The sequence below is a fragment of the Venturia canescens genome, chromosome 10, assembly GCF_019457755.1.
Source record: "Venturia canescens isolate UGA chromosome 10, ASM1945775v1, whole genome shotgun sequence".
NCBI lineage: Eukaryota > Metazoa > Arthropoda > Insecta > Hymenoptera > Ichneumonidae > Venturia > Venturia canescens.
The window spans coordinates 13,873,552-13,897,544 of record NC_057430.1 but is presented as its reverse complement, the minus strand read 5'-3'; the positions used below and the strand labels follow the sequence as shown (position 1 = coordinate 13,897,544).

At 46.4% G+C, this 23,993-nt stretch overlaps 1 protein-coding gene across 7 annotated transcripts in view; it reads left to right on the top strand.

Moving 5' to 3' along the window:
• Positions 1–23,993, top strand: part of Rdl (Resistant to dieldrin) — a 118,424-nt gene that overhangs the window by 51,544 nt on the left and 42,887 nt on the right. For all 7 annotated transcript variants that reach the window (XM_043431102.1, XM_043431100.1, XM_043431101.1 and 4 more), the window contains exon 4: positions 18,786–19,012. In XM_043431102.1, coding sequence (XP_043287037.1) covers positions 18,786–19,012 — 227 coding nt within the window. The remainder of the gene's footprint in view (positions 1–18,785; positions 19,013–23,993) is intronic.

Below are 23,993 nucleotides of genomic sequence, written 5' to 3'. Positions count from 1 at the left end.
TTTCACTCTCTTTCACTTATTTATCTCGTTTACATTACATTTTTTCGTCTTTATCTATATTTGAGTATTTTTAATCGAACGGGGCGCCCTCTCCTGTAACTAGAAAGTATCGAAGTCGACGTCGTTGAATAGACGCGAGTAAATGATCCGATTCCGAGCAGTAACGATTATTTTTGACCATATCCCATGAGTTTTTTGTTGTTGTTGTTGTTTTTTTTTTTTATTTTTTTTTTAATTTTTTCCATTTCTGGTGATTAAAAGACGAATGTGCGAGACTCTGGTGATTTCGGGGATGTCAGTTTTCCGTTGATTCTCTCGTTCGAAAGATATATTCGGGGTGACCAATGGAATCCTGTCAAAAGCACAAAACGTCGCGTTACAGTGACGCGAGACCGGAATATACGAGCTCTTACAACGCACATAAAGTCTCGATGTTAAAAACGAATGGAAAAAAGGGAAAAACGCGACAACGTGAACAACTGTGGGCGTCCGCGGAACAATTAATCATTCTTCGATTTACGACGCGTCGAGAAACGTCGACGATACTTTATCCGACATCGCGGGGGCAACGGCGAACCGGAAATCGGGGGGATGCGAGCTTTCGGTTATTTAACGGGATTCGCGGAGGTTAATTAATCCAGGGTTCAAAAATTCGCAGGAAATCGAGGAACGCGGAAGTGAGGGAGCTTGCGAACACAAAAAATGTCGATTGGCAAACCCCGAGGGAAGCTGATTCTTCGGCGATTCGTAAAAATGTAATTTGGAAAATCGCTTCCGAGCAGCAAGGGAACGATTCGCCTCGCGTCCAATTTACCTTCGCACAAAGATACGAAGCAAACCGACATCCGTCACTGTTTGTCACGCAGGGATCGGTGACAAATGCCGGATGTGCTAGGGCAGCAGGAAACCTCGAAAGGGAAACGATCCTGGCCGGCCGCGTACCAAACGCGCGTCATCCTTGTCACCGACGCGTGCTTTATCACGCGACGCTCATCCCGGTAAAGGGCTCTCGTCAAGCCTCCCCCCCCCCCCTCCCCACGAAGAGGTGCGCGACGCTCCCCGGCGGTGTCCGTCTGTGAAATTAGTTCCGTCGCTCCGTGACCGCGCCCCGGACTTGATTTCCCTCGTTCGCTCTCGATAACGACGTCGATCTTAACTCGATATCCGCGCCCGAACGAACCGCTTCGTCTATCTCTATATCGAGGTGGAGACGAACCCCGGGTGTATACGTGCAGAGATTATCGAGACGAAATGGAACGGCGGAGGGGCGAAAAGAGCTTCGAAAAAATTCAAATCTCCTGTCACTCGAAACAATTCGTTCGTTCAAATTCTTCAGGAAAACAAACAAGCATCGGAGGTTCAATGCAAAATCGCTGACGAAAACTCGTCGAGTTAGTTATAAATTTTCAAAAAACATTCCAAATTTATTGCACGAGAAAATTACACTTGCTGTCGCTGTCGAATTTACGTGGACCAGCGTGGGTCCTGTGAACTTAAAAAGATAAAAAAAAAATGACAAATTCGCTCGTTAGCCATAAACTTTTCATACTTTCGAGACGCGTTCAGAGGTAAACGGACCTTCGGTAGATTGAACGAGAGTATATAATAAACTTTGAAAATGTATTTTGAATGTTTGGCCGGTGAAAAGCATCAGTTTACTCGCGAACGCGGAGCAGTGAATTTCAGAAACAAACTTTCATCGAAAGTAATCGAGTAATATGAATGTTAGTTTACTTTAGATTTACCAGGTCGGTTGGCCGAGCGTTCCATAATGCCCCGGTTCTCGAAAGCCACAAGCGCGCATGCATATAGAAATACCGATCGCGTTTCCAAACTCGAGCAACGTCGAACTCGTCACCCGCGGTTTATCTCGCAAACTTCCGATTGACGTGACGTCCCATTGAATCACGATTTCGAGCGTGCTTCTAGTCGTAACTTAGTTAGTGAAAGATTTCCTAAAAACCGTTTAATTGGAGTGTTGAAATCGGTCGAATGAATCCGATCAAAGGAACGGGAGATGGAAAAATTATGGCGGTCCAGGGACCGACTACCGAGAGCAAAAACTCGCCAATTCAATCTCCGAGTCTCGCACAACGGAGCAAAAGTCTAGTCAGAATCGTCACCTTTGATCACCAGACCAGCGTTCGCAATAATTTCTCAAAAATCCGAGACCCCACTGCCCCCATCGATAGAGATGCGACTCGTTAAAAATTAGGGTTTTCCAAACACTCACAGCACCAATAAATAACTGTTTTGTTAGAACATGGTAGTTTTATCCTAAATTCATAGACTCACGATCGATGTTGCGCGATCAACCTGCTCAAACCGAACGATCTTAAAAGTACGTAGTGAAATTAAAGAGCAAAAATCAGCAGCCATATCGTTAAAATTCATCGCATTAGCGGAAATTCGCGAGGTTTATCAGCCTCGATCCAACAACGACGACATGAAAGTAATAACCGAATATCCAGCCCACAACCGCACATTCGTACACGATAAAATCGTCCTCCAGACTTGCGTTTTTCTCGTTACTATATATATATTACATCCATACTATGATACACACTACTTTTCTGTTTTTTTTTGTGGTACGTCCTTAGAGCGTTAGAGGGTGTGTCGTTTAGACACCGGCATGCTATTTGATTACTAAAAAAACGATATTTTAATATATTCAGGCGTATACATTTAAAACCACACATTTATATATATATAACATATTTTCATATATTAATATATTTATGAACATATTGACACTGTCGCCTTAACGATTAAAGCAAGTCCCCGAGCTCTCCGCGACCGTCACAAACACACGAGACACACAGAGCCACTTGTTATTTCTCATTTGAATCGAGACACACGTGAATCGTGTATATAATCGAAGGGAAAATAAAATTGTACCAAAGTATTGAGAGACGTCGATGAAAGAGTTTTTCGAAATGTTAAGAGCATATCGGGGAACGATTAGCGTTGCTGCGCGCTTTATTCGATCAAACATTAAACATCTAATGTATATGTTCATACGTATATGTAGGTCGTATACATATGCACGTACATAAACGCATACATATGCGTATACATATATTTATATATTTATATAATATACTAAGTGTTCGTTGCGAGAGTCTTGCCGGAGGGTTTGTGCGGGAGAACATTTGCTAAAGGAGAAACACTCTCCGCGCGGTACAACAAGTTGTAGAAGTTTGACAAGTTCGTCTTTCTCGCTCTCTTTCTCTCATTTTTGAGAGGGAATATCCGTCTGGGAGGTTCGCGGGAGTTGCGCAAACTTCCACGTTCCTCCTTGAATTTTATGTTTTTATTTGGCTCCCGCGAGCCAAGCGTTTCCGTGTGTATATCTATTTAACAATCATAAGAAGAGTCGAATACTCGGCGAAGCTCAACCAACTATTCGGAAACCTCATCCAAAGCCAGCCCTCCACCCGCCGCCGCACTTTCTTTTTTTTTACTCCACCCCTCAAAGCTCGCACTCTCGCAACGAATATAGCCAGGCTACATGCAATATCCTAATAGAAAATGCCTAGAGTCGCTATATGCCGCGGCTGCTGAGATGAGCTGCCCGCTGCGCGAGCACTGATAATCTTATCCAATTCTATCTCACTTCCTCTTTCTCCCGGTAACCCCCGCCCCTCTTTATCTCAGCCGGACCAGCCCCCGCCCCCGCCGCTGCGCTGCTTCCACCTCGTAACCAAACACCAAAGATACTCGGGCAAAGTTTGCTCTGACAAATAGACGAATACATGAATATTGTTAGCAGCTACAAAGCGCGAGTTGACACGTCGAAACGTCAACGTCTCGCGGAACGACAGCGCCCGCGCGTTCTCTCACTCCTTCAAACCCAAATTTCATTCCAAGCGAACGACCAACTCCGCGCCCGCGGTGCAAGCTTTTTGTTTGACTCCTGCATTATCGGATTCTCAGTCCCAACTATTTAATGTTATTTGTATATTTTACTTGGCCGGAGTAAACCGGTGCGGAAAGATACTCATCCTGGACGAAAATAATCGCTGACCCACCCCTACCAACCCAGCCCTTTCTAACCTCCATCTACGCCGAACTACCAATCGCGGTGACCTTTTTTACTCGCGAACCGAGAAGAACTACATAAATAAATAAAGGAACGAAAAACTCACGCGAATGCTTGGGGAGCGAACGAACTTTTCAAAATCTTTGCCGAAAAGCCTCATTTTTAGACGCTCGTTCAACGCGCTTTACCTCCGCACTAATTGGCCTTAACGACAGACATTCGGACTCTGCGAGATCGCCTCGGGAGTAGGACCCGAGGAGACTACATTTATTTATTTATCGTTCCGAGCAAATCAGCTCAATCTCACACGACGATTGTCTATCACTGTATAGCCATTCGATGATTGTTTCACAATTGGATTTAACAACGAGAAGAAGAATATACGAAATGCAACAAAGTCCTGTTGATTTGGTTCCGTGCAGGGTGCGAGATCTTCTACGAGCTGAGACTTCAAGTAGTGTTACATTGTTTAGTGCCACTGCAACGATTATAGCTCTATTAGGGCTCTATTTTGCTTCACGATGTTGGGACGTCTTTCGAAAAAAAGCATCGGCCAACTAGAGTGAAAATTGATGTTTCGTTACTCGCTTTCCATGTAGTCTCTGAGCCTCTGTCACCGCGTGTTTTGTTTTTTACAACGAAAGGCGTCCCAGAGCGCACGAGTCAATTAAATGAGAAATGAGCGATGAGCCATCAGGAAGAAAGCAATGAGCCCGATAAATGTGTTGCCTTATGAGAAGAAGATTCACATTGTGATTGAAAGAATGAACGAAGACAAAATCAGAACGACCATGGGGTTTGGTATTTTTTGTTGATTCCAGGTCCGCCCGTGGAGGTCGGCGTCACCATGTATGTCCTCAGCATCAGCTCCGTGTCCGAAGTGATGATGGTACAGTTGCCTATCCTCTCTCTCTCTCTCTCTCTTTCTCTCTTTCTGTTTCTCACAAATCTCATAACTCGTCGGACTTTTTTCCTTTTCCACAAACTTCTGCGACTTTGACTGTGGTTTTCATTGACATTATCCCGAGTCATTTTCCTTGGTTCGTTACGATTATTATTTACGGAACTCTGTACCTGGACTTACAGACCTTTTGACCTTCCCCTGCGCCGGGGAGGGTCTGAGACGTTTTTTAAGGAGGTAGGATCGTCCGTGATATTGTGTGCGTCAGGAAAATTTTTATTGACAATTGATGAAGGAAAGAAAAATCCCTGTCTCACGAACAGAATACTTTTCGTCGAGGAAATTCGAAAGCGTGTGCCAAGGGACCGAAGGGGGGCAAAAAATCGTGAATGACAAGTGGTCTCTGGCGTTTCTCGACTCACTTTTTGATCCATCTCGCTGGTCCTCTAGTGAAATACGATCCGATTCGTCGGACGGGGCCGTCCGCGGCGCATTTCTCGGTGTAAGTGTCCCCTTATCGTGGAACAAATGAATCCCTGGAGAATTTATCGAGAGCTCTCCCTCTGTTTTATTCTTCTTCGTGCTCCTTCTCTCGAGTCGTTTTACCGGATAGACACCGGTATCTCGGAAACGGCCGTAAATGTCTGGCCTTTTTTTCGCCTCCTCGCACCGAAGATGCTTCTAGCATGTTCCTCTATACATGTACGTACGAGCGTTTTTCTCGAGACTTATCCGAAGCGAGGGCGCGGAGAGCGGTGTACTATCTTTCGTTGTCCTTTGCTCGCGACCTCTTTTCACACTTTACAATCGAGCGCTCTCGCTCTCTTTTATCTTTTCAACGATAGCAAAAGAATCGAAGAGTCATGTCCTTGCTCAAGTTCTCTCCAAAGTCTCTCCACACCCTCGAGTAACGACCCTCGTTTCTTCGGCCACTTTAGCCCCCTTCGTCATAACTGAGAGCGTTACGTTTTCCTTGTCCAATGAAATCCACCGATCAGCTTCGAACAGTCTCGAGATCCCTCTCCGTTTTACTTTTTTCTCTCTTCCTCTCTCTCTCTCTCTCTTTCTCTTTTTCGAAGCTCGTAACTCGGAGCAACGTTTGCTCCAATCCATGCGACTCGGTTTGTGACAATAAGTCTGTCGATTCAGCAGCAGCAGCAGCAGCGAGAGCTTGAGCCTCGCGATATATCACTCGATTCCTTAGTGTCGTGACTTCTTCCACAGAGTCTTATACAGTTTACAATAACAACGAAGCCTTGAGGGAAGCCAAGGGGGCAGAAGGAAGAGAAGTAAGCTTGCAGGATGTGCGGGCGTCAACGGTAACGATATTTTCTTCGTTACGACACTATACTTTGGCAAAACAACCAACAACATGCTTGTGAGGGAAGTAAATTGGAATCGCACCTTCTTCTATATTTCTTGGCCGCTCCATATCCTCGGAGCTTTTTCTCTCTCTCTCTCTCTCTCTCTTTCGTAACTACATATCCATGCTATATATTCTTCCAACGATCTCTGCACGGAAGAAAAAGCACACGCAATATCACCACGACCCTGCCGCCGCGTTGTTATTTTTTCTTTCCCTCCTTTCCTTTTTTATTCATTTATTTTCCTCTTTTCCACGCCTTACCACGAAATTTTGTGCTCGGACTATTTTCACCCTCACCTCCTTCCTCCACAATTCCCATTCCAAATGACGAGCCCGACGCAATCCTTCTGATCAAAGGTCAAATGAAATTGACTCCCGGAGTACTCATCGAACTCGGAATCATTCTTCGTGTTGAAATTTCTTTTCTCGTCACGATTGCTCTGTCATTTGTTTCGTCATCGTATCGCTGTTTTTATCGTCATTGTCATTGCGTATCTTCCGACCCCCGACCCCCTCCCCCTCGCCCAGCCTTTGGCCCTCTTCCCCTTTCTCCCAATAAATCCTGTGCCCCCTTCGACTCCCCCTTTTTCCTCGGTGAACCTCACGTCGTCGAGTTACACGAGGAGGGTTGTTAATTATTTCTGGATCGTCTGGAGGGGTTCGAGGCCTAATACGGTGATTAATTTCACGATCTTACGAATCACTCGTCTCGGGGAAACACAATGATTTTTTATTATTTTTTTATCGCATCGAGAGATTTCAATTGCTACGATTAATCACGAATTTCTTTCCTTTATTCTCGTTTTTCATGATTCTTTTTTCTCTCTTTCTCTCTCTCTCTCTCTCTCTCTGTCTCTGTCTCTGTCTCTCTTTTCATTGAGTTTTTATTCATTTATTTAATCCACCTCGATCCAGGGATCAATGTACCAACTCACTCGGAAAACACGACGATTAAATAACTAATGTTATAACAGCATCGTCACGAATATATTGTGTAATAATTATTAAAATGCGTATTATCACTGTAAAATGTATTCGTTCGTTCGTGTGTTGGCAGAACGAGATTATAAGACACTGCGATGGCCGGCTATTGTTATTATTACAAAACCGATGATATATATTCGATTTATATATATACATATACATAAAAACATATATTTTTAGCTCGTCACGGCTGTTTCGTTGGCTGAACTGTTACAAGGGAACCTTGCTACGTTCCGCAGTCTACGCAATATATATTGTCATATATTGTTCCACTCATTAATGGTTGAATATTGATTATACTCGTTTGAGGATTGCCGATGTTTCGTTGCATGGCCCAACCCCGTGGATCTCGAGCCGTTACCCCGTGCCTCAAAATATATTTTCTCATTTTCCACTACAAATTTCGTCACGTTTGCCCACGGGACGCGTTTGAATTTCCCGTTTATTGTTGCTGCTGCTCTCTCTCTCTCTCTCTCTCGCGGGCGCGTTCAAATTTCAATGAAAATCGAATGAGCTCCAAATGAACAAAGTTAGCGGAGCCGAGCGACGAGCGAGTAACCGCTCATCGGTACCTCCTCAGTCGAGTGCTCGGACGTAGCCGTTGATCCGAGAAATCGCTCGAATCGAGATACCACATCCAATCAATTATTGTTAATTAATGAGCGACCGTGACAAAAGATCAAACGTCCTTCGTACTCGATTGACAATCGAACCGATGAGAGGAGGCGGGGGGGAGGGCACAAAGGAGTGAATTACATAATCACGTCTCGCGCCATGTAATCTCTTGTTTCTCACTCGTGTTTCTCGGCCTCGGATCTGCTCGATGGACCTCAAAGGCTCTCCAAATTCTCGCCATCGATTCCGACTGCACTTCAATAGTCTCGTTCCCATCTACACTTCCTGACATCTCCCTCGCCGCGCGTTTAATTGTCTCTCCCATCAGCTTTCATCGTTCGCGATCACACTCGTTTTCACGAGTTACAATCTCCGTTGCTCCGTACGAGTTATCGAAACTTTAATGACGTCGACGCTGCTTTAGGCACGGAGATTAAACTGCACGGTTTTTCTCAAAACGATTTTAATCGTCGAACGATTAATTATAGCTCCTCAAACGGCTCCAGATCCACAGGCCACGAAAAAGTATTATTATGTATACCCATGAATACATAAATATTCATTTTTCGTACACGTATTTTAGGCTAGTATAATATTGTGTATTATTATCATTATATAAATATATTCTCGTAGCAATCGACTGACGTTTCGGTTTGTACATTCAGCTTCGAGTCCGGTTATACGATGCGGATATGCAAAGGAAAGAGAAAATCATTTTTTGTATAATTGCGCTCGAGGGAATAATCGAGCACGAACTTTCGAGATTTTTGAAAGCCTCGCGATCACAATATATGACGAAGGAATAAAAGCCTGCGGATAAATAGCGAGGACGATGCGTGCTGCTTCCGGTCCCGCGGAGTACTTTTTGCCCGATTGGATATGCCCTACGAAAGAAAATATTATGCAAAAAGCCAAATAAATTGGTATCGTTTTTGTCGGGTAGAAAGTATTCGAGGCGAGGAAGCAAGGGGGGGAGCGGCTCATTGTGCGAGAAAAAGGAAGCTGCCCGGGATAATGTCGCGTCGAGGGTGGTTTTCAGGCGCATCCAACCGATGTTCGTGAAATTCCGAATTACTGAGCAGAAAAGCAAGAAAAGGGAAAAAAACATGGAAGGAGATGAGAGAGAAAAGAGCGTGGAGTAAAGAAGAAAAAAAAGGAAGACGAGGGAGGTAAACGAGGACTCGAACTTTGTTAATAAAGATTCGGGGCTCCCCCGCCGTCTCTTTTCTCTCGGTTTACCTTTTTTTTTCTTCTTTTTTTTCAGCAGCTCCCCAGCTCGGAAATTTTCCGTACAATCTTTTTCTCTCCCTCTCTCCTTCTCTCCGTGCTATTCGTCTTTTGCACACGCAGTCTTAATAAAGCGAAAGCTCCAGTGCAGACCGGACCGGTCTACGCGTATACATATATATAAAACGAGAGATTAAAGTTTAGAACTGAATGTACGAGACTGAACCCCAGGTGTTGAGCCCTGTGCGGAAACCAAATCAAGTCGACACTGTCACCTGGGACGTGACTCACCGCGATTTATATATATTTATAAATACATACGAATATATGTGTAAATATTGACAAATGTATAAATACAAATATATTCGTATGATACTTCGTTCCTAAAACTCATTCCTAAGAAGCTACGAGAAGGAGAGAGGGGGGCAAAGAAAATCACTGATGAAAGCTTCGCGATGGTTGTAAAAAGCTCAAATTTTCGTCCGCATCTCTCACTGTCGTTCTTCTTCGTCCCGATCCTCCGTTCCGAGAACCGAGAATCCGTTTTCCTCACGTTCCACACTCCCGAAGAGCCTCGGTCACCGGGTGAGCACAGTTTCATAATTAAATCGGCAACCTTTGGTGAAATTCGGTGTGCGAAAATTCACGTTGCTCAGGATTTAACGATCGAAACTATAAAGCGCCTCAAACTTGTAAGATGGGTTCGTTACTACCGATGGATTCAATGGAGAAAAAACTGAGGCAATTCGTCGGTGACGCACGAAATCACTTTTCCCATTCCCCTCCCTCTTGCTCCTCCGAGTATCGCGAAGACTCGAAACTGATATCGACTCAAAAGGGTCAGGCGGTCTCGATATTGCATTCAATATGTAAAAAGAGCAAATATTTGAGTAAACGAAAGCGTATATATTGTACGATTGGATATAAACAAACGATAAGAAAAAAAAGGACAACGAGTCGACGCTACCATTGTCAGTGTGTGTGCAGTGCGCTTCTGGTCGCTGCAGCATTCAATTTTCCTTATTCATTTTATGTTTGTGTGTGCGCGCGCGCTTAAAACCTGCGTTGTGAAACTCTCTTCAGTACGTTTATCACACAATTTACATATCCATACGACACAGACACACACACACACACACACACGCTCAAACAAATTGTCTTCGTTAATGCACAGGAGGTAGACGAATTGACAGAATTTTTATTCCCTGTTGCACTCGCGTCAAATGTCTTTAAACGCGTCGAATATTTTTAAGGCGACGTGCATTCGTCACATTTACAGCGGTTTCTCTTTTCTTTGAAGTTTCTAGTTTTATTGAATAAATAAAATCGCCTCAACCGAGGGATACAAACGCACATCGATACACACATACACGTACACGCGAACAAAGGCTAGCTAATCCTTAAAATATTCAACGTAACTGATGATAAAAGTAGCGATGATACACAACTGTGGTTATTCGCAGCAGCAACGCTAGCTTCAAATGCCTGTTCACTGCTTGTGTGGCTTGTCTTGCTGAAAGTCCATGTTCGTCCCACGTGTCGCTCGTGATTCCGGGTGTGTGCTCGAAATTAAAGTTTTCGTCGATAAAATTGGAAGGAGTTTACCGAAATTTTCATTTTCACTGAATCGTTGCACGTGGTTTGAGCTTTTTTCTGTACAGGACTGACGACCGGAGAGTAAAGTTGGATCGGCGGATGACATTTTAATCGAAGGAATGATTTTTGCCTGCTGGGAGTTACTTACTCCCAGGCAAAAGGAATTACGAAAGGAATTTCCTGTCGAGGATCATCGCGAGCATCGATCTTTTGTCGAGACCCACGACGAGGCACTACCCTGTTCCTGCTGGCAGTGTGTTGCGCACCAGGTAGAAAGAAAAGAATTCGTTTCCGAGTGAGAACGTATCGATGCAATGGCCTGAATAGAGGGTTGCGTTACCGAGGGTATTCTCTCGTTGGCGAAGTCAGCGAGCATCGAAAGAGAGTAACGAACGAGGAGCAGGCGGAGACTGGTGTGCGGGCAGGAAAAATAAAAGAAAAAGCAGAAGCTGGAAAAGCTTGAGCGACCGCAAAACCTAGGACGAGATCGATCCGTCTTTTCTCTCGTTCCGCGTTCTCGTACGTCTTTCCGAAACCCTCCGCGTCGTCATCGCCCTCGTCCCGCCGTCCTTCCTCCTCTTCCCCAAATCCCAGGCTCCCTTCCCCGCTCCCCCCCCCCCCCCTCCCACGACTTATTCCTGCGACTCTTTTTAACACACTTTTTACGTACTTGGGAGAAAATCCGGGAGAGAGGCTGCTCGTAGCGAATCCTCGATCCCTAACTATCCCACCAAATGTATAACGTTGTAACGAGATACGAAGCTCTCATTTGGGATTCTCTAAAAGATACCGAGCACTCTCCCCGAGACACTTTTTATTCATCCTTAATCGAGCCGGAGTTGCTCGAAGAGTGGAAATTTTATGGCTCGATATTTCGGTCTGCTTGTACGAAATTAAAGGAATTACGGTTATTTAACGAGGCGAAGTGCACGTGGAAACGTGCTGGGGGAAAAAGGAGGAAACGAACGAGCGGGCTCGCACTCGTGTCGCATTCGGGGGCTTTCTCCCTCGAATGTGTGAGTTTTCTATGAGAAAGAGCGACGCGGGTTAATGATAATTAACGGCATTTCTTGCTCTCTTTCTCCCCCCCACGAACTCTCTCTCTCTCGTCCCAGAGCCAAAATAAGAAAGAAAAAGAATCGGGACGGAAGGAAACGAGGGAAAGGAGAGAAAAAAACGAGGAGCTGCAAGAAACAGAAATATATGAGTGTATAAGCACTCGAGTATTTGTGCGACGTAAATACTCGGATGGCAAAGCTCCTGCGGAGCTCTCTCGCTCTCCCCCATTTCGAGGAGGTCTCGGATAGCGCGGGCGGCTCGCTCGCAGGGGGAAGAAAGCAGCGGGAGAGCTTAAGAGAAACGTGGGGAGAAGTTATAAGGGGGTGGAAAAGCGATGAGGGAAGGAGAGGGGCCGAGTTGAGAAATGGCCATAGTGGAATCTCGCGATTGCCGCGGGTCTGTGTTCGTGAGCAGCGTCCTTGCACACGAGCACGGAGGACGAGGTTGTGTGTGACGCTGTGCGGAACAGTACCCAAGCATTCTCTTCGTTCCTTCGCTCGTGCGAGAAGAGAGAATATCCAGCACCCGGGCGAGCCCCGCTCATCGGATGCTTCGAAGATTCCGATGCCCACAGTGCGGAGTTCTCCGCGAACGCACTCGCGCTTCGACTGCCGAACTTTCTACTTCGATATCTTTCCGGCTGCCACCGATGCACTTTTTCTTTTTACTTTTCCCCGCAACTTTTCTTCGCGCCCAAGTATTTCTCTCTTTCCCTGTGAAAATTCAGCGCGCCGGTTTACCGGAACTATACGGTGACGACAATGTGCGACTGCAGAAGAAGTGCTGCCATATTTTTTTCCCCCTTTTCAGAATATCCTTTGTGTTGGGCTTAGGTGCGAGAGCACGGGGAGAGAGGGCGTGCTTCGTGCCGTCGTGCTTTAGAGTGTCCCATCTGTCGGAGGCAGTGGCGAATGCCACATGCCGGTAATGTCTACATAAAAAGTACGCTGTGCCGAGTTTTTGCTTGGATATTATTCGGAAAGACTTGACAATCGGCCGTGCGGCTGGCGGCGGAGCGAGCGAGAGGGCGATGACGCGAAACGAAAACACGGCGCGGCGGAGGGATGCACGCGGAGAAGCGAATCGATAAATAAAGAGGTCTGGAGCGGTGCGGGGGGAGGGACTACGCGAAATAAGTCACGAAATGGTCGGAGAGTTGGTTCCGAATCAACGAAAAATCAATGTTGAATTCCTCGGCGAAGAAGTTGTTTCGCCATAACTCATGTGAGACGACGTCGATGTATCTCCAGGTCTTTGGCGCCGAGCGCGTCGTTGGTTGCACACGAGGAAAATTGCACCAGACTCTCGTGCCCCGTCCTGATGACACGCTGATGTACATAATGTCGAGTATCCCCGTGGTACGTGCACACACTCCAGGACACGCGAAGTGTACGATGATAAAGTCAGGATGACGGTCGGGGGATGGGCGAGTGTGAGGTCGTTCTCCGCGAAGCCCTCTCACTTCTCTTTCTGTCTTTGCCCTCTGCATCTTTCTCTTTTGCAAGTGAGCCGGGGCGCGGGGAGTGAGCCCAAAGCACGTTAAAGACGTGGCACAGGGCCGCACTGCGCCTGGAGACTCGCCAAACGGGCCAAGCGTCCCGGTAAACCGGATCATGGCTGAGGAAAGGACGGAGAAAGAAAATGCCGAAGAGAGCAGCAGCATCTCTGCGTTAACCGCGCCCCTGCAAACCCCCGGGCTTCCTCGAGCCTCTCTCCGCCTCTCCTTTCTTCCTTTCGCCGTCTTCTACCACGGCAGACTCCCGGGGGCCGAGAGTTATCGCGCGGACACGCTCCCCGACCAAACGGTCACCGGAACGCCAGCACCGGGCCACGAGGACTCTCCAGGCTCCACTCGGCTCTCTTTCTCCTCGCTTTTATCTCATCCGCGCTCGCTCCTTCCGCTACTGCCTTTTTCGACCTCCGACCTCCCTTTTTCTCCCTTGTCTCATTCCTCTCGCCGCGCCCACCGGAGCAACACGAGAAGTATGGAATTACGAAGCAAACCGCTTTGTGTGTATAGCTCTCCGTGTATTTATCGGGAAGGTTGCAAGCATAGACTGTCGTGGCTGTAGTAGCCTCGGCAGAGCGGGGCCAGCGCAGGCTTCACATGTCTGCCGTTGTACACGCGATCGCTGAGTTTGAGATCTCTTCCTACCGCAGCTTCAATCCCGTCTCTCATACCTCTCGTGACCAGACAACCCACACGAGATCTCTTGAAGCTCTCCGAACGGCAACAAACCCGGGCTACCGGAGACCCAATCTTCCAACTTCCGGTCACGAGAGAATCCACGATAACGTATAACTTGGCTTGGCTTCTCTCATCTATATACCGATTTCTGTGCAACTTCCCCCTCCTCCCTGCCACTGCCATTGCCTCTTTCCACGTGTCGTGTGGGTGTGTGTGTGTGTGTGTGTGTGTGTGTGCAGCACATTCGTGGCTCGTTGGACACTCTCCGAGAGACTTACTATTACCGCAGAGCTATTACTCCCTTAAACTCGCATGCACACAAACGAGTAAATCCCCCTTCGTTGCGGCGGCTTGTATTTACAAGGGAGTTTTACGGTATGTCATTTGTACCGGTTTTGAAGTACTCGCACACGACATAGAAAAGCCTCGAACCGTGTCCCGCTGCTTCCGGACATTACTGGATGCGAATTCACGTCGGCTATTAATTTTCCTCAAACTGCGCCTCGCTTTTTTGCTCCTTTTTTATTGCTGCAGCTCGAGGATCCCCGCGCTGGATGTTGAATCCTGTGCGGAAGTTCATTATGCTGTGAGTTCGGGAGATACGAAATTCACCCGAAAATACGAGGAAGAATTTGCCCCTCAGCTCGTTTGCAGACAAATTCAAATGCGAATCGATGAAAATACATCCCCGTCGATTTAACACTCGACTGAAAAGGAGTCGGGCGCAACTGCTGTCGCAGTGAAATAAAAATGATGCAAGACTCTAGGAGAATCCATCGGAGTCGAGGCCGCAGTCGTATTACTCTCCGATCAGATTCTGTTGACCCCTCGAGCCACGGATACGCTCAGAACGAGGGAGCCTGACGGGGCCAAATAAAGGGGATGATCGCGACGAAGGAAATTCCAAGTGTCTATTACTTGCAGCCGAGAGGTCTAACGACCGACGGCGCGGAGAAAGAGCGAGGAGGGCAAGCATGAGAAACGAAAAAGTGCCAAGTTTAAAAGTCTGCAAGTTTATGCACCTCTATAGGGGTAACATCGTCAAGGAGATTTCGACTGGTTCGAAAGACTCTTCAGTTTTAGGATAAACCTTCGATTTCAAGAGTGCATGACGCGCCGGGATGGCAGGTGCAGACTGGCTACTAGACATACTTTAGGATCGACTGCTGCCGGTGCCATATCCACGGTTTTTCTATATACGATTACAAGAAGTTGGAGAGACCGTACATATAGTCATAGGTAAGGCGCGCGTCGGCGAGAGAACAGGGCGTCAGAAATTTCGAAAGAATTTTATGTTCGAGGTAGCAAGCGAACATGCACACATGGAGAATATCGGATGGGATCGAAAAAGGGTGAAGGGGCCTGGGAGAGGCGGAGGAAAAGCCGAGAGCCGAGGTCCGTCGGGCTTGGAATATATTCCACGTTCTCCGCGCGTATGTAGTATTGGAGGAGAAGCTATATTTATTTTTCAGTAACCACGTGTACCGCCGATTTAATATGGAAAACTGCAATATCCGGATGGCATTGCTGTTTCTCCGTGGGAGTCTCCTCGGCTTTCCTGGCACGTTGCTTTTTCCCCGGGATCCCTCTCAGGGCAGCGGATACTTTCGCATCGGCGTGTATGCGCGAGGATAATAATGATAATTTTAACGATAATGATGATAGAACACGGAACCGCACGGTCTCGCGGTCCTCTTCTGTCAATTAGCACACACTTCCATAATTCTAATGGCTTTTCCTCGAGCAGCAAAGTTTCAATTGCCTCGACGACGAGGCTGACGACGAGCGGGAGAGCCAGAACGAGAGAAGACTCCCCGGAAACGAACGAATAACGATGTTCCTCAAGGCTTCCCAAGCTCCCCCGACCCCTCACTTTACCAACCTCAATTTCACGACGCCATCGGCTACGCCGAACAAACCCCCATCATCATCCAAGACTTTGAGCGTTGCGTCCTTCTCGCTTCGTTGTAACAGCCCGCGAGGCTTCTTCTTATCCTCTATCTCCTCTCGAATAAAAGTCTCGAGACTCTCGTAACGCTCGACTCTGAAAGAGCGTGTTGCAACGTAACGACTCTGCGCACCAGGATAAGCTCTTCGCCGAGACAACGACGCCGTCTTTTACCAACTCGAAAAAACAGTCCAATTGTTCCAGAATGATTTTATAAGAAAAAAAAAATTAAAAAAAAAAAAAATTAAAAAATAAAACAAAAAGAATAAGCTAAAGAGAGACTCTCCGCTGGGAAATGACATTTTCCAGTTAACGGAGGAACAATTGCTTCGTGGGATTTATCGCCGCTCTCTCGTTGCCTTGCTCTTTTCCGCGATCTCTTCACAAAAGCTAACAACAAGTAGGAGCCTGGAAAACTGCGAGGGAAAAAATAAAAAGCAGTGATTGCAAGATAAGAGGAAGTACGTGGACTCGAGACGATTTACGTCACTTCGAGACGACGGTAATTCGATTTATATTACGTGTACGCCGCTCCGTTTACTCACGCGAGAAGTAAGAGTTTTGACTCTCTTCATGTATACGAAGAAGAAAATAAAGCGTGCGAAAGGAAAATGGGAGAGCACGAGACTGAATAAAAGAGAAAGGTATCGAGGGTAAAAACTGAGAGGGGCTGCTACTGCCACTACCTGCTACTTGCCCATCTCGAAGTCTGCAGTTCCATTTCTACCTTTCCTATACGTCGTTTTCAGCTCATGCAGTGGAAGCCGCGTGAGAGCCCGAGAGAAAAAGAGCTCCGCACCACGAGCTTCCATTAAGCTTCATCCGACTCCACCGTTGACCTATTAAGCTCCTTCTATATATGTGGATATCTGTATACACATTTATATACGAAAACCGAAAGAAAGTCCGTACTTCCTTCTCTGAACGAGAGAAAGCAACTTTCCTTCGCGTAGCACTACTGCTCCTCGCGCGCACACACACGCACACACTGCGAGACACTCTCCGAGGCAAAAAAGCTTTCTTTTCCACTTCTGGTTGACGGAGGAGGCAGGAGAAAAAGTTGAAAACTCTGTAAAGTTTCAACGATCAAATCAAACCTACGGTAAGAATGGGGGCGGAGAGAGATTCAGAAAAATACTTTTGGTCCATAAGCACAAAACGTCAAAGTTATTTTGACACTTGATTAGATTCTCGCGGTAACTTGCGAGCGTCCCATTGGAAAATTCGCGTCAAACTCTAAACTCCGGACGATTTCATTAGACAAGAGTACGCGAGAGCCGCGCTTAATTATTCGACAGGCTCTCCGGCTCGCGCAAGATCGTCCAAGTGTTAAGACTCGCTTCCGGTGAGTCGGTCTGCTCCGGGCGGCAGGTGCGGCAGTGTGCTCGTGGCGAGAAATCGCTCGTTCAGAATTTCCACATCGGGTGCGAGCGAATGTCGCGCGCGCGCGCGAGTCACCTAATCTCCACCACTTAACGTCGAAAGCTTTCAAGCTGAACGTCTGGCTGAACCGCACACTCACACGCGGACGCGCACCTGCACACAGAGACTCTCGGAGGGTCCTCCGAGCTGGAACCACCGTTGAACCAGCACGTCGAGAAACTCCCTAACCAAAATCGACATGCATAACTTATGTCCTTACTAATTACTTGCCAAAGTATACAGACTTCGAGCAACCACGCCCTCGCCACACTTTCCGACGACGATAACTCCTTGACGAAAATCATTCATTTTAATGCTCCGCCAATTGACTGCTTCTCCGGTCATTCCTTGACCGTATTAAGCGCGTCGAGATGCTCGGGAGGAAGATGCGAACGGCACGTGGGACCAGTCATCGGGCTTGAGAATAAGCTCCATTTTAATTTGTGTGCTCAACAGCACTGTGTAGAATGAAAAACATCGAAGTTCGATTGCATGCTTGCATGATCGTTGTTAGAACGCAGACTCTGATAAGTGGATTCACGTTTTGAAGCAACACACCAAATGCGTGACGCATGACTCATCCATTGTGTTTTTTAACATCGATTTTAAAAACATGAACCTCATTATCATTCCTCTTTTCTTCATTCTTTAAACGTCAACACTCGAACCTTTCAAATCCTCATTTACTTCCCGTCGACTCCGATCTCGGTCTCTTCATTTTTTTTTTTGTTTTTTTTTGTTTCGTCGCTCACGCTTTTGTGATTCCCTCGGAAGCAACGACGGCCAGTTTATACGTCACTGTTGCCCTCTCAGATCGATTTTGTGGCGGATTAACGTTTGACGATCTACGTATATATTTTATTGCTCACATTTGATACTCTTTTTCACGCCATTCTTTTTCGATTATATTCCTGGCTTTCGACCATTATTTTATCTCGACTTTGCCGATTCAATTTGTTTATTACGTCATTCCGTTTTCATTGTTTTTTTCTTTCTTTTTATCCGCTTTTTTTTGTCCATTGATATTTCAAATGTTTCTCAAAGAATTCATGCGACAATTCGACCCGAATTTGTTTAAACGGTTCTCAACAAAATGGTCACGCCTTTCGTCGATTACGCGACAATGCTCTGCCCCCCCCCCCCCCCCCCCCGTATCAATGATCGTGAAAAATATTCTCAAACGTTCGGACCATTTTGTTATACAACTGTTCATTTGAACGAAACTCAGATGTATGTGTCTTTGATAAATCATGAAAAATAATGCGCTGGAAGAAAAAAAGATGGTTAAAAGTTAAACGAATATTGCTGCCAAGTTTGTCGAGAGAATCTTCTCTCAGCGCAATTTCGATCGCATTTTTTTTCCTCATAGACTTACGTCAATCTATAGGCTTGGGCAATGAAGTAACGAATTGCTTTTTTTTCAACGAAAAAATCTAGGACTTCACGCTGGATTTCTACTTCCGGCAATTTTGGACAGATCCACGACTCGCCTTCAAAAAAAGAACGGGCGTTGAGACGCTCAGCGTGGGCTCGGAATTCATTAAAAATATTTGGGTGCCCGATACGTTTTTCGTTAATGAAAAACAATCGTACTTTCACATTGCGACCACCAGCAACGAGTTCATTCGCATACATCATTCGGGCAGCATCACGCGAAGTATACGGTGAGTTATTTATCTTTTTTATTCGATCTTATCGTTCTTACGACGCTGGAAAATCCACTGTTCTCAATCCGAAAAAAATAAAATAAAAACAATACTTTCAAATTAAGGCCGCTCGTTGAAACTCGAATTCCAATTAATCGAGCATATCGAACACGTGAATCGTCGCGAACAAGTATTTCCATTGAAAATCCAGCGATCAATAAAATCGAGGATTTTTTGTAAAAGCTTCAAAGAGCTTGGGATTCTGGCTCCGCGTGATTCCACCTCGAACTGCTCGGAGCCCCCAATGTTACGAAGCGAGTACAGAAAATAATGTAGTCGCGGAGAAAAGAAGAAAGTGCGAAGGGGAATTGAAAAAACGAATCAACGACTGAGAACAAGCGGCGGGGAGATTTCTCAGGAAATTTTACGAGGCAACTGGAGAAATCAAGACCTCCGGAGAATATTCTGGTATTAACGCTCGAGCTATATTCAGAAGCCATGCATATCTAACTTGTACAGCTGCTGGCATCTTCGCGCTGATCACTCGCCGTATTTCCCGGGTGCCCTATCCACAGAAATGTATTGCCCCACCTCAGAGAGTTCTCGCGTAACCCATACCTATAGAAATTAGCAGTGAATTTAGCGCCTCTGACACAATGTATACTTTTTAGTTGCCCATTCGGCGAGTGTATATTTCGAGGCTGAATCGAGCGAGGATTCGCCGGGTGAGGAGTCGAGATAAATCGAGCGAGCAGCACTGAGCCGATTCAATGCCAAGTAGAAATCCGTTTCCGTGGCTCGAGCTCGTTGAAGAACGCGAAAAAAGTTGTTCCTTTCTATTGGGATTCGTTTAGACCTCTATTTTTAGTGGCGCCAGTTCTCGCGAGGTGTATTTTCGAAAGTAAAGAAACTTCCGAAACTTTGAATTTTATGCGAGAAATCGTAAAGAAAGCGTGCCCGGTTGGTCGATCGTTTGATCGAGCGACAAGTGCTGGGATCGTTAAACTCGGAGAAACGGCAGGAGGTCCGATTGGCAAGGTGCGAAAGCGCGCAGTTCCGTAGCTTCTCGCGTTGCATAAGAGCGTTATAGCTGGCGTGACTGGATTCGGTGGTAAGCCGATTCGTTTTGGACCTCCGAGATCCCGTGGAATCTCCTATAGCCGGGTTTCTCACACGCCTAGATAGGCTCGAATAACAAAACTGCGAAATATCGGTAATAACGGGCGAGCGATGAGCGGGAACACGTAGCGAAAGGTGTTGCGGTATTAAGCAAGGGCGCATGCACGAGGGAGCTGGGATTCGAAGTATAACGCAGCCTGTTAACTCATCGGCCATTAACCGATGAGATTTAGCCATCCGGATGACCCGATAGGGATCTCGCTAGCGAGTAATTAGGCAAGCTCCATACAGAAATGATTACGCTAGTCGCACGCTACGTATTGCTCGTTCGGTTGGCTCGTTCGTCCGAGGATTATATCTCCGGCACGTACAGATATATCAGATCGAAGAACGAAGATGGGCGCGAACGGAGGCGAGCGAGAGGCAGAGGGGGCGAGGATTTAGGGAGAGTGGCTGTCGGTACGGTTCAGAGCTTTTCGTGGGTACTCAATCCACTACGAAATGTAATCCGTGAAGGCACGCACTGCGATTTTCAAACGCGAATATATTGTTTTGATGAGTGTCCGCGTGGGCGAGACATAAAGTTCAATCGACCGGAATGATTCGTGAAATACGAATTAAGAATAATAAATCGGGGTGAAAATGACAGTCCTTCCGCGATTTCTCCGAGTTTCGCAGCGATTATTCAGCCTTGAATTCTCTGTTTTGTGCTCTTTCAATAATTCGTGTTATTTGAAAAATTGGAGCGTTCTAATTGAGGGACGAGGTCATCCGAGAAATCGTGCGAGCTTTCTCGCGTGTCGAATATAACGCGATCGTGGGGCGAAGAAAATTTCACTCCCCCGTGTATATCGAACTGGGGGGGGGGGAGGAGGGGCAGGAATTCGCGCCATTTTCTCGTAGGGACAAACGAGAAGGAGGGGAAGAGGAAGAAGCTTCCGTGCTTTTCTCGCGTTCGTAGATTTACGAGGTTGGTGCAAGAGAAGGTCGTCCGCAAGAGATTTCTTTCGCGGCGGCGGTGGCATCGAAGAACCCACGCCGCGGGGGAGCGTGCGGGAACGGAGGAGCGTCTCTTTTCCTCGGACGGTTACGAGGTCGCATAATGCACCCTTAAATGTGCATAATAATAAGCGTAATGACTGTTGCGGGAGAAGCGGGAATTATGCCGCGGAGCCTATATGCGCGTAATAGCCGCGCACAGCTGCTGGGGGCGAGAGAGAAACGGAGGGAAGAAAAACGAAAAACGCACGGTCCAGTAGTCAGGCTTTTGTAACTATACGAGAACGCGGGCCGGGAGAGACATTCGCTGATAAACGAAAGGGCTGAAATTCACGAGAGTCCGGGCCCCCGAGCGCCGAGATCACTTCCTTCGGTATACGTCGACATTCGATATACGCGCGATTCAAACCCTCCCAGGAACGAATCAAATTTGTTTCCAGACGAGAGAGCCAACATAAAAGCTCCGCACCGAGACTATGAAATTATCGAATAATAAAACGTCGAAGGGTAATTGAATTTGCGGACATTATATTCGCGCGGCGCGCGATGTGTCATATAATTTCGAATCGTTTGCGCGCAGCTTCACAATGACTTTTTATTCTCCTGAAAGCTTACAGTTTTTCAATAATATGAAAGAATAAAAGACGAAATAAGCTTCTCCCAATCATCGTATTTGCTGAGAAATAAATTCGTCTTGAAGTCGTTCGTGCACGAAACGATTTTCTTAAGAAAGTCTTGAAATTTACACAGAGTTTAAATGGCTTACCTGACACGCATATTAAATTTTATAGGGCTCGTCTTATTGGTTATTGAGATAAACGTGCTTAAATATGAAGAAAAATACGCAGCGACTATGGGTTAAAAATCGTTTACGTTTCCATATTAAGATGGAACGCTTCTTACGAAGTTTGTGAAAAACGTACACAATAATAGTGAAGTGTATATATAATGAAGGTTTGAGAAAAAATTCGAGACGATTGTCTTACCAGTAATTAAGATATATTATGTTAAAAATTGAACGAAATTGGTAATGAGCACTCGGATTTGTTCACATTTTCTCAATTCCTGTCACAGACTTTTTATTAATACTTTTTTCTTCGTCCATTTCCCTTTGCGCTCTCAAATGCGATTTTTTACATAAGCTATAGAATTTTCGCCAGGGACGAATGAAATTTGGGCTTCGGTCAGTGGCGGATGCCAGATTAATTGATGGCTCGTAATTCCAATCGCCATGAGGCAGGTTGAAATAATTCATTTACGATTGCGAACGAATAACTTTGACATTAATTTAAAGTGATTATACTTTTAGGTAATTTCATTCCGTTTGGAGGAAGGGGACAGCAGAGATCCGACGAATAAATCTTCCGAGTATATAATATATAAAGCTAAGGAACTGAGGAATCCTTTTTGTTACGAAGCCAATATCGACTCGGTTCCCATAAATCTGTGTACCCTCGTTCTTGACTCGGATCTCTCGCAGACGATGCACTTTTATTCCCGAATAACTTTTACCGTGTGTATAACTTGCTCTGTAAAATAAGGAATGAGAGGCGAGTTTGCTAGATTTTTATTTCCGTAGAAGCTTGGGAAGGGGCGAAACGAGCGACGAATTGGTTGAGTTTGCTCCACTTTTTCAAACGCTCAGCAAGCCCGCGATTTAGCTCGGCGCTCCGTTTGCTTCGCAAGCTCCCTTTTAACTCAAATTTTGCAACGTTTTTGTGCAATCAGATTGCCGAAGCAGCTGCACCAGCGTCATAAACGTGCGTGCCAACGAACCGATTCGTTTTCAACGGCGAGAATCAACGAAAACGATTCATCAAAGTCGAGTCCGATCGTCGACCGCGCTCACGCTCGCACAGACACACTCCCCTTTTTCGATACACACACGGAAAGGACGCCCGCAGGATTCGTCCGATTTCATCCTCGTTCCAACGGGAGCCTCATTCAACATGCTCAACCGCTCGAACAGCTCTCCTCCCGCTATCTCTCCACCAGCCCTGAAGCCTCGTCCCCATGCGCGATGATGAATGTTGTGTGTCGGCGGACGGTGTGCAGCTCCTCTCGCCTTTCCTATCTTTCGTTCGACCAGAGTTCTCCCCGTCAATCCGCATTCACCGTCAAGAAAAAACTGGATTTTCGAGGTGCGCGCACCGTTGCCAGCCATTTCGCGTGCACCTTCGACAAAGGATTTCGGAATGATACCGCGTTGATATCCGAAGGGTCATCGTCGGGGTCAATACAATCCAGGGGAAGGGGCAGTAGTTGCAGTCGGCGTGTGGTCAGACGGTCGCGATCAAATTTCCCGAATTTCCAAATTTCACGAATTTGCCGCAACCTTTCGGCTGACTCTCCCCCCAAACTGTCATTCCCCGTTCGAAGGGGATTGGAAATTCAACAAATTTCACGCAATTCGCCTCAAAACGAGTCGAGTTTAATTGGTGCCTGGGAGCGAACGCGAATGGAAATAAAACCGAGTGCGCGCAGCGTTCGCTCCGCGTATTCTCGAGCTCGATGCCGAACAATGCTATAGACTCGCGCTCCACTGGGCTGGCTGGCGCTATTTGAAGAAAAATTCATTAAGAAAAAACGCACAATTATGTGAAACAACAATGACGAAGCGCGAGTGTGAAAATTCGCGTCTCCGCAATCGAGAATGACTCGCGCGCATCCCGTTGGATTATTTTTCCTCGTTAAATTATCATTCGCAATCGGTGACCGTGTGTTACTAAATTCTTCAAGGTGCACAATTGTGCGTTTTTATTCTTCTCCCCTCGTTATTCGAACAATGCGAGAGCACGTGAAAATCGGCTCTGCAATTAGAGATAAAACCTTCGAGTTTCACTCCACATTCGCCTGTTAATTTCGCCTCCTGCGTTTCTTA